The 11,559-nt window shown below is 35.4% G+C and overlaps 1 protein-coding gene across 1 annotated transcript; it reads left to right on the top strand.

Annotated features, from left to right (window-relative positions):
• Nucleotides 1-1,054: 1,054 nt before the first annotated feature.
• LOC125474697 (S-linalool synthase-like) lies at nucleotides 1,055-5,920 on the top strand. Its single transcript, XM_048578676.1, is given in 13 exon segments — nucleotides 1,055-1,312; nucleotides 1,315-1,429; nucleotides 1,553-1,751; nucleotides 2,075-2,310; nucleotides 2,830-2,953; nucleotides 3,040-3,158; nucleotides 3,384-3,616; nucleotides 3,738-3,853; nucleotides 3,937-4,035; nucleotides 4,159-4,374; nucleotides 4,525-4,654; nucleotides 4,763-5,008; nucleotides 5,322-5,920. Coding segments are annotated over 13 exon segments (2,469 nt in total). The 5' UTR covers nucleotides 1,055-1,261; the 3' UTR covers nucleotides 5,907-5,920.
• The last annotated feature ends 5,639 nt before the right edge of the window (nucleotides 5,921-11,559 follow it).

Here is an 11,559-nt window from a genome sequence, read left to right as displayed (position 1 = left end):
ACTAGAAATGAAAGGGAAAAGAGGAAAAAAAAAAAAAAAGAAAGAAAAGAAAGAGAGAGAGAACCAGAATTTTGAACTGAAATTGCTTTAATTGAGTGGTGCTATTATGCCTATTGTGATTCGTGAACTATGTTCCAAATGGGTTGACTGTGACTCTAATGACTGCGGCAATTTTATCCAAATTTTGTCTGAGAGCATGCGGAGTATGATTTATTAAGAGAAATTATTAATAGTTCATTGTGAGATTAAGTTGTTTTTTTTAGTGTAGATAATATTATTGGTTAAAAAAGAAGAAGAAATAAATAAATTGATACCCTTTCTACATGTCATGATTTTAAGAACTTGAAAGAAAATGAAAAAAAAAGGAGAGAACGAATTTAGAACAGAACTTGTTTTAATTGAGAAAATTTTTCGTGTTTTAAATTAACTCATGTTATAATATGTCTAATAATTTAGTAATACTCTATCTTAGGTTCATCAAAATTCAACGTCGTCGCTAGTTCGTGGATTAATTAGTTATACTAATTCAAATTGTGTTATCGAAAGTTTAGGACACTTACCGTTTTTTAATTGGGTTTTAACAATGATGGATTAGAAGTCAATAATATAATAACCTGTTTGGTGGGTTATATGAGATTAGGCTATAGTGATAGAACTGGATTGGCAGAGAGATGTAAAATAGGATTTGTAATCAATATATAAGAATATGTTAGATAACTCATTTTATTGAAAATTTATAACTCATTATGTCCAATCATGTTCTCTCACATTTTGAAGCAACAAACAAAGGATTGCATCAAGTTCATTTTAATTGATATCTAAATCTAAGAGAGTGATTATGTATCCATTGAGTGGTGCTATTAAGAGATGGCCCATTGAGACTCGTGAACTATGTTCCAAGTGAGTTGACATTGACTATAATGACTGCGGCAATTGTATCGAACCATCGTCCGAGAACAGTGGGAGGGGAAATTAGTTTCCGTATGCTTGTAGCTCTCTATAAATACCGTACAAATTATATGCTTGATCTGCAAGACATAACAAAAGCAAAAAACAAGTGTGTGCACCTAAGTACTGTTAGTGTGTGAGTATCTAAAAACACAATATCGCATGGATTCTCAAGAAATTTTGGTTAAGAATCTGGTAATGAAAGTTAAACAAGAATTGTTTTCGCCGGATGTTGATCTTGTTTCTCTTGGTCCTCCTTCTCCTTACGACATTGCGTGGCTGTCGATGATTCCGAATCCTCACCGAGGATCGGATGAACCCTTGTTCAAAGGATGCTTGGACTGGGTGCTTCAACACCAAACCACACGAGGCTTTTGGGGAGATGATGACCATGTTCCAACCATAGAGTCACTCACTTCAACTCTTGCTTGCATTGTTGCACTTGCCATATGGGATGTTGGCCATGATGCCATTCAGAAAGGTACGTAAAAAAAAAAGTAAATGATCAAATTTCGCAAACCCTGGAAAAATTTACTGTCGGAAATACCCGTTTATGCATTTGAAATAATTGGTTGTTGCAATTTTTCTTATGTTTATTGTTTAGGGCTAGCATTCATCCATGCAACCACAGAGAAGCTACTGCAAGAGCAAAATAATTCTTTTCTTGAGTGGTTTGTCATTGTTTTCCCAGCAATGGTGGAACTTGCAGAGAGCAAAGGACTGCATGTTCATTTTTCTCATGGTTCAACAGCGCTGGTAGAACAAGTCTTCCAAAAGAGACAACAAATATTCCAAATGCATAGGTATATATAATTTTTAGTTTTTATAATTTATTTAGAAATAATGAGAAAATATAAGAAAGAAATTAGGGATGAATAAGGATAGAGATTGATGGCCGGTAGAACATGGAAGAAATACACATTAAATGATACACAACATACAAACTAAAAACTGAAAACAATTTTATCGTAGATTTTCTTTTTAATTTTTGTTTTCACTTTCTATTGCATTACATGTGCATTTCTCCCTCCTCCCGCAGTACTCAAGCTTATTGAATCTAGTTTTTGTCGAAATATTTATCAAATCGACCGTAGTTAAATATTTAATCTAGATTTTGTTGGGGCAGGTTGGTGCAAAGTGGTGATCAGCAACAGTACTATTCACTAGAACTCATGCAATACCTGGAAGCTTTGCCTGAATCATATGATATTAACCTCAATGAGACTCTACTATTATGCCAAAGTGAGGAAGATGGGCTGTTAATCCAATCCCCATCAGCCATTGCATATGCTTTTATGAGGACAGGACGCAAGGAGTTTTTGTCCAAATTGAATTCTATTGTCCAAAAATGCGGGTTCTCGGGTACGTAGGACATACATGCATGCATTTCAACTCCATCCATTGCCCAAAATTTCCCAATAATGTTTATGTTTTGTTTTCTTTCTTCCTATGATGTGACTGCTGGTCTACGATGCGTAGTCTGCCGTCACCTGTACAAATTTCATAAGACTTAACTATATATACACACGTGCGAGATATGTCTGAGTATACTATATTATTCTTTCAACTGTTAAACTGTTACGGAAAATATAAAAATAAAGATCTAACATTTAAAAATTAAAATTATCGTACGCTTGGTAGCATTGTAGAATTTTTCATATACACTGTACCAAAAAAAAAAATCATTAAATGACAAGATAACCGAGCAAGTGGATTGTAACTTAGTTGGTTAAGAGACATTTGTCCTTGCACCCAAAGTCTAGTGTTCGAATACCCCTCTCCGTATTTACAAATAAAGTAGATTATTTTAGCATCTATAAAAAAATGACTAATTAACCACATGAAATCAAAGAGTGAGACAACTCTGTTATACGTGTACAGTTCCTGCGATATACCCCATGGATGAAAACCTTCTAAGGGTTTGTCTTGTTAATCGGACTGAGAGGCTGGGACTGGCAGAGCATTTCATGGCAGAGATAACAAGTATGCTGGGACAAGTTTACAGGTGACGACCTAATATTCATCATTAAGCAATATACGCACACGATTAATCTGGTTAATTACTTAATTTTTTTTTTTTTAAAAAAACAGAAGTTACATCAGTTGCGAAGAGCCAAAGAGCAAGGAAAAGCATGCCATGCCACTACAACTATATAAAGATTCACTCGCGTTTCGTCTTCTCAGACTTCACGGTTATATAGTATCTCCTCGTAAGGATCAATTAATGCTTAATTGCTGATTTGTACATGCTTTCAGATTATAATATTTGTGATGACTTGAAACCTGGTTGTTTCTAGTCTCGTTATGATGTTGTAACTCTGTTGTGACACTCTAGGCATACGTTGTATAATTTTATATATATCATATTGTTTATCAATAAAAAAAAAATCAGTTTATTTATTAATTTACATACCAAAATTTGTTAATATTTGCAGGGAAGTTCTGCTGGTTCCTTCATGATGAAGATATGATGGTGTACATAGAAGAGCACCATGAAACTTTTCTGAGTGCCATGTATAATGTATACAGGGCGACTGATGTGACCTTTACAGGAGAAAGTGAGCTTGACGATGTTAAGGAATTCTCTAAAAGAATACTAGAAAAGGAAACAATAAAAGATTCTAAGTATCTGGTCGGGCCTTCTAGTATGAATGGCTTGCAAGACCAGGTATACATATATTCAGAATAAATATAATAAAAATTGCAATAAGAAAATATATTCAATCATTATAATTAGTTATTTAATGATCATCTCCTAATTAATTTTGTTGCGTATCTCCCTTGAGTAGATTACGCATGAAATCAGTATTCCATGGCTTGCTCGGTTGGATCATCTGGAGCACAGGAAGTTCATTGAGACGAAAGAGCCTGTTGGTCCATGGATAGGAAAAGGCTTATCCTGCAGGTAATTAAATTAATACTAATTAATTGAATAGATTAAGGCAGTCAAATCTGGGATTAAGCAGTTTATTTATTAATACCTTGCAGATTATCATGTCAAAGCAATGCCATGCTGCTACAACTTGCTATGGAGAACTATACACTACGGCAGTCCATATTCAGAAATGAATTAAAGGAGTTAGAAAGGTTCGTACTCACTCTCTACACTTTCACTAAAGAATTTCCATTTTTAAAAATTGTAATACTGGAATTACTTAACCATGAAAACCTTTTTCTTTTTCTGTTGTGGGTGAAAAATTAATCATGCAGGTGGTCAAAGGACACTGGTCTTGTTGACATGGGGTTTGCTCGACAGAAAACCGAGTACTGTTATTTTGCAGTTGCTTCAACAGCATCACATTCTTCACTGTCATATGTACGGCTCGTAGTTGTGAAAGCCGCAGTCCTTGTTACAGTTGCTGATGATTTTTTTGACAAAGAAGGTTCGATGAATGAATTGGAAGCTCTTGCCAATGCCGTCGAGAGGTATAATATATTAACGTATGATTATTGTGTGCATGGGTTATGTGTTGAATCTCACATGCATGTTCTAAGACGGAAATATATAATCCACTCGTAGAAATTTAAAGTAACTCTTGTTATTATTTTAACTAATTAAATGTGTACATCGTACAGATGGCAAGAAAAAGGACTAGAAGGACATGGAAAAGCTATATTCAAGGCTCTAAAAGATTTTATTGATGACATTTCTTGGCAATTCTTCCAACAAAATGGATATGACATAAAGAGTTATCTTCAGGATCTAGTAAGATTTTTGGTAAAATAATTTAGTTGAAATAATTGTAAAAAAAAAAAAAAAAAAAAAAGTAAGTGTTACTTATTCTTCTTTTTACTCTTTGCCAAATGAATTTAGTGGCATCAAACATTTGTAAGCTGGTTAAAGGAAGCAGAATGGAGCAGAAATGGGCATCCCTTGTCAATTGTTGAGTACCTCCAAGTAGCCACAAGCTCCATTGCTTCACAGACTATTGTTCTTACAGCTGCTCTTCTGCTTGACACACCTCCAGGATTAGAGATCCTAAAGTCCCCTCAAAGTCATCCACTTACAAATTCACTTATGCTTTTGACGCGGTTTTTGAACGAAATTCAAAGCTATCAGGTATAGGAAGAGATATTTTTTACTGTAACTATCACACTGCCATACAATATTATTAATGTACTTATTATAATAGTAGTAAACGACTAGATTGTTATATTAGGGAGCCAGAGTATATCTTTAATAAAACATGCTTTGAAAAAACAAATACGCGTAAATAGATTAATGAAAACTTCACAATAGTGGTGGGATAATTAGACTGAAATATCTCTCGGACGAGAAATTCATAATGACCACGTTCTTGATTAGTTGTCACCATGTTAATTAGTATAATCTTAACTAATGGGGAAAACTGAATTTAATAATTTCATTGCAGAAGGAGCAAGAGGAGGGGAAGCCAAACCTTGTTCTGCTACACATGAAGGGAAATCCCAATTCGGGGCCTGAAGAGTCAATTGGGATTATACAGAAGGTATTGGATGAAAAGAAGAAAGAGTTTCTAGAACAGGCTCTGGTGAATAATGGCATCAATGCGGATGATATGCCAAGGGCATGCAAAAAACTCCATCTCTCCTGCCTCAAAGCCTTTCATATGTTTTTCAATTCTACAAATGCATATGACTCCCCAACAGAATTGCTTGCGGACATCAACAAAGCGATTTATGATCCTTTGAGAATGGATGCACAAGGAATATTAAAGAAGGATAAACCCAAAAGCTTGGCTAGCTATGGAACTACTTGTGTTGTGAAAGTCCAAGGGAACTTAAGGAAAGAATTTGTGGCCAAACCTTACTTTGGATATGAGGTCTTGTCACTTAAGCTGAGAAAACCAACTACTTTACGAGATTTCGGAATTCCAAGGTTTGCATCTATTCCGGCTACTGGGGTTAACACTCTTCCTTTAGCTTCATGCACTCGTCATGTTAGTGCAGAAATAAATTATAAATTATTTACTTTGTAAAGCAGATGAATAAAAAGATAGTCACCTTAATTAAGTGAATCTTATATTGATGAGAGGATAGACTTTAAATGAGCTTATAAATAAGTTGGATTACTCCCAGTCTCCATGTTACCAATTAGTTTTATGGTAGAGCTTATTATATTTGGCAAATGTTGCATATACATGGTTTTGTTGATGTATAATGATGTTTATGAGTGGAATTGTACCTCTTATATAAAAAATTAAAAAAAAATGTCTTTAGAGTGGAGTTCCATAGAGTATTGTACATATTATTTTGCTTGCTTCCCCTTTTTGCTAGCAAACTATTATTGGTATTCTAAAAATTTAGTGGTGCACTCTTCTTAAAATTATCTTTCATTTTAAATGTAGAAAGTTAATTTAGAGTGCACAATTAGCTTATTGGAATACCTATAACAATTCCCTAGAAGTAAATCAATTAGGAAGATAACTTGTAACATATTTTTAAATCTTGTTTTACATACCAACCAGATTTCATCTTAAATGAAGGCTCTCTAGGTAGATATATAATAAAGCAACTTAAAGCCTGATTTTGTTATTAATAAAGCACCTTAAGGTGCCTTCGCCCACTCAATATATTTAACAAGTAATCTAATCAGGGTTTAAGTTTCACAAGCAAAAGATTGCTCAACATATAATTTCTTCGAATTTCCATATGGCTAACACAATCACATGTCTCTTTCTGTACATCCCATTATCAACTCTATCACTAACTAGAGTGACCATGGCAAAACAAGGGTTAAGCATTAAGCTAATCCACCACGATTCCCCGGAATCACCCTTCTACCAACCCAACCTCACTCGATCAGAAAGAACTCGAAAACTCATTCTCCTAACCAAAGCGCGCGCCAACTACTTCCGCCAGGGTTTGCAAGCCGCCAAGCACAATTATTCTTCCAATGCTGTGCGTCAAATAGTTGGTCATCAAATGGAAACTACATACATTGCCAAACTAAGCATTGACACATTCAAGAAGTCATCACCTATATCTTACTATCGGATATAGATGACATGTACAATTGTGCCACATCAATATGTGCCACGTGATTAGAAGCTTACAGGATAAGCTAAGCGGATGTAAACAGAATGTATAAAAGGGATTTTCCCTCTCTTGTTGTAATGTACTGTTGCATTTTCTGAGAAATACAAGTTGTCTTCTTTTTAATCATCTGCATTTCTTCTTTCTGCAATATTGATCTTATTGTTAATATGGTATCTTAGAGCCACTCTGCTTGCGTGATGGGTTCAGGTGAATATTTTTTCCGCTGTGGTGTTCTTCGAGGTTTGGTGGTCTCTCTCCTCGTCTTCAGTCTTTTGGTAAATTGTAAATTTTGGGAATTTTTTTTTCGGATCTTGTTTCTTTCTTCAAGATTATAGTAGTAGCTTGTCTGAATTCAAGGCCGATGCCTAGACAACTTGATTGATTAGATCATTTCAGATTGTATGCTATTGAAGCATTCTTGAAGGCTGATGCCAATTTACATGATTTCTGTGATGAATTAAGGTCGATAGCCAGTTGTTCATGCAGTATTGTTAGTTGAATGTTCTTCTTTGTGATGAATTACGGTCGATAACCAGTTGTTCATTCAGTATTGTTAGTATTACTAATTTTAATATTTCAAAACGATTCGAGACATGTTGAACAAAAGTCAACTCTTGGTCAAAGGTGGGGTCAACAACCCTACGTAATTTGATCGGAAACATCCGCCCATCGGATTTTTGATTCGTAACTTCCTAAGGTCCTCATTATGCTCATAGAAAGACATACTAAAATTGCATCGCAATCTGACGGTCAGATCTTCGCCATTCATAATTTCAAGTGACTGTCAACAATTGGTTTTACAAACTTAGAAATTCAATTCGGGAATATTCGTATGTCGGATGCCCAATTTGTAAGTTGCTATGGTCCTCAAATATTATGTACTATAATGTATTAAAGTTTGGTGACGATCCAACAGTCGGATAGTTGAATCATAAAACGATCAAGTGGCGTAATATTCAATACTAGGTTCAAACTATCGAACCACATCAAACAGATATCAAATATATGAAATCATGACATCGAATTTAACTTAAAAAGGCAACGTCGGCCCACTGGCCATGTGAAATCCCATCCCGGATTTCACTATTTAAAATTACGTATTTTTGTATTATTAATTAAAACGAGTTTATATTTGTGGCGCTTAATTTTTTTTAGTAAAATGATGAAAACAACCTTAATGAACTAAATGGAATTTTCACGGATGTTTGATCCTTCCATAATTTTCCAGATTTTTTTACATATAGCATGTGTCGATACAAACGCGTGGCCGCAAACGGTTTGTAATTTGAAGTTATAACAAATGAGTTATTAATGAACGAAGTTAGGGGCAAAGTGGTAATTTAATTATTAATCTGGAAGGCTCCATATTTATTGGAGAGTTGATATGATGCCACGTTTGTGGCTGAGATGAAAAGGAAAGGAGAAAAAAATGAGGGAGGGAGCTACCCAATCAAAGGAGAGATAAGGGAAGGAAAGGAGAGAGGTGAGTGGCACGCAAAAACCAGACCTTGTCCCCTGGACCCGTTAGGACATCTTCAACCGAAGGGTCTAGAAGACCAGAGGGCCGAAAATAGCCCGAAAACTGTCTCCAACCAAAGGCTAGCCTGAAGGTTTCGTGGAATCTAATACGGCCCCACGAAATATGAAAGGGCCAAAGGGCTGGCCAGAAAAAACATTAATCATGTCGGTTATAACCGATAGGAAATTCAAATGCAACAGCTAGCTGTTGCATTTGAATTTTTTTTTTTTTTTTACAGTTTTATTATTATTTTTTCCTTACAAAATTTTTCCTATAACTTCTATTTTTCATTTTTTTTTTAATTACTTTTTTTTTCCTATAACTTTTATTTTACAAAATTTGTTTTATAATTTTTTTAAATTCTATTTTTTCCCATAACTTCTATTTCACAAAAATTGTTTCATATTTTTTTTTAAATTATATTTTTTTTTTCCTATAACTTCTATTTCACAAAATTTGTTTCATTTTTTTTAATTATATTTTTTTCCTATAACTTCTATTTCACAAAATTTGTTTCATATATTTTTTTTAAAAGTATATTTTTTTCCTATAACTTCCTAAGCCATTATACATTAAATTATATAACATGAAACAACATTAAATAACATTAACCAACATACAAATTATACAACATAAAAAAAAACATTTAACAACATGAAACTTAAACAACATTTTTAAAAACATTTAACAACATAAAACTTAAACACCTACTCCATGCTTTTTTTGGCCCAAAGATGTGCAACAAGATCTTGTTGTAAGTACTTATTTGTGGCATGAGAACATATCATTCTATAGCGCCTCATGTACTCATTTATAAAGATACTACCAGTTCTTGGATTGAAAGGCAAATTAGGCCCATTGTATATCTTTGCACGAGCCATTCTTAACCCATTTGGATCTTCTTGGTAGTGATCGGACTCTCCATCAATATACCAATCTTGCTCATCCTCCACTATCATATTGTGTAATATGATGCAAGACATCATGATGGAGTCCAAATTTTCTCGACCCCACCCTCTTGTCGGCTCTCTGATGATTTTCCATTGTGCTTGTAGAATACCGAAAGCTCTCTCAACATCTTTCCGGTATGCCTCTTGGTGTAAGGTAAACAACTTTTGTGCATCATTTCTAGGGTTTGGAATTGTTTGGACAAGTGTCTCCCACTTTGGGTAGATGCTATCTGCCAAGTAATACTCCATATTGTACGGCTGTTGATGTAATAGTCAAGTTGAGGTGCTTTACTTTCCGTCAAGTTATTGAAGAGGGGTGGCCCAAGAGCTATAATGTCATTTTGGGATCCAAGGGCTCCAAAGAAAACATGTCAGATCCATGTGTCACATGAGCCAACCGCCTCTAACACAACAGTTGGCTTTCTCGACCTTCTGCTAAAGCCTCATTGCCATCCGGTGGGATAGTTCTTCCAATCCCAATGCATGCAATCTAATGACCGTATCATGCCCGGAAACCCACAGTCTTCAGCTTTGCGAATGAGCTGATTCAGATCTTCTTGATTTGGCTTGCAGAGGTACTCGTCTTTGTAAACCTGAACAATTGTGTCACATAATTGTTCAAGAGTATGAAGGCATGTAGACTCAAACAAACAATAGGTTTCATCCATCGAATCAGCTGGGGAGCCATAGGACATCATTTAGAGTGCAACAGTAACCTTTTGATGTGGTGAGAAACCAGGATGGCCTGCTCTGTCCCCCTTCTGTCGAAAGTATGGATTGACTAGCTGGGCATCATGAAGCAAACGCTCGAAGACATAACGCCTCATCCGGAAGTGACGTCTGTAATCCTCTTCTGTGTACACCGAGTTGGGGTTGAAGTAGTTGTTCATCAGATTGGCATGCGCCATCGCTCTATTTCGTGGTTTGTAAGAGCGACCAGCAACATAGCCACCCCATTAAGGTTGTTCCTCAGTTGGTTGACATACCATGGCCCCTGCCATGACTGCTGCTTTATTTTGTTTGTTGCACCTTACTTGAACTTCTTCATCAGACTCCTCATCTTTTCGTCTCATTTGTGCCCATTTTGCTTCCAATTTGGAATTGGATGAGGACCTCTAGTTAGAATTTGAAGAGGATCCAAAGTTAGAATTCATTGCAAACTTGAATTGAAAAAGATTGAATTGAAAGAGATTGAATTGAAATAGATTGAATTCAAAGTTGTGTAAATTATAGCCCAATATCCACCCTATTTATAGCAAAAAAAAAAAAATTCAAATCCAACGGCTAGCTGAAGCACATTATAGCACAAACAAACACCCAAAATGCCAAAAAAGGTGTGGTAGGGGCGTCCATAAGCCACCCCATCAAGGTCAATAGAGCCAAAGCCAATCTAAGGGAGGAAACAAAGCCCAGAAGCGCCCTAACCTCTCTCCCAAGCCCCTAAACTTCAAGAATAAGGGGCAAAACACTTGAACCCATGGATGCAAATATGTGTTATCATTGTGGTTCAAATCACTATTAGTCCTATGTTTACCAAGCTCCACAGAAGGTTGTACTTGAATATCATTCTCGTTGTAAGAAGTTTAAATCAAACTTTGTGCAAATTGACAAACTGGAGAGTACCAAAATGAAGGTTTCTGGTTTTCAGAAGGATACCACCCCTATGGAAGATTAGAATCTTGGACATAAACTATTTTTCTAGTTGAAATTTAGACATTGGGGCCAAATTCCACTAGTGGCTGAACCCCCTTGTGTTTTTGGTTAATTTTGGACAATTTTTCTTTATGTTTGGATTATTTGCTGGTGATTTGTTTTTTGGATATTAAGTTTTTAATTAATTTCCATCCTTGAATACTTAAAATTATTTTGAATGGATATTTGTTTTTTAGAACTTTTATGCAAGTGACCGATTCAAATTAATTTATCATTCTAGGTATGACTAGTGGGAAGTTAGTTGTCTAACAGATAGTGCAACCAGGCTGACAACCCTCTCTGACCCATCCAACCTGATCGAAGGATACGTTAAGGTACATATATTGTTGTCCAATGGTACAATTTTGATCATTGATGAGGCATTTTATTCTTCGCGTTCCGGAATAACGTTGTTGAGTTTCAAAGACATTA

This window comes from the organism of the source record quoted next, unplaced genomic scaffold, assembly GCF_019419815.1.
Source record: "Pyrus x bretschneideri cultivar Hongxiangsu unplaced genomic scaffold, Pyrus_bretschneideri_v1 Contig13, whole genome shotgun sequence".
Lineage (NCBI taxonomy): Eukaryota > Viridiplantae > Streptophyta > Magnoliopsida > Rosales > Rosaceae > Pyrus > Pyrus x bretschneideri.
Note: the sequence above shows the minus strand (reverse complement) of the source record. Positions and strands in the feature narration are given on the sequence as shown.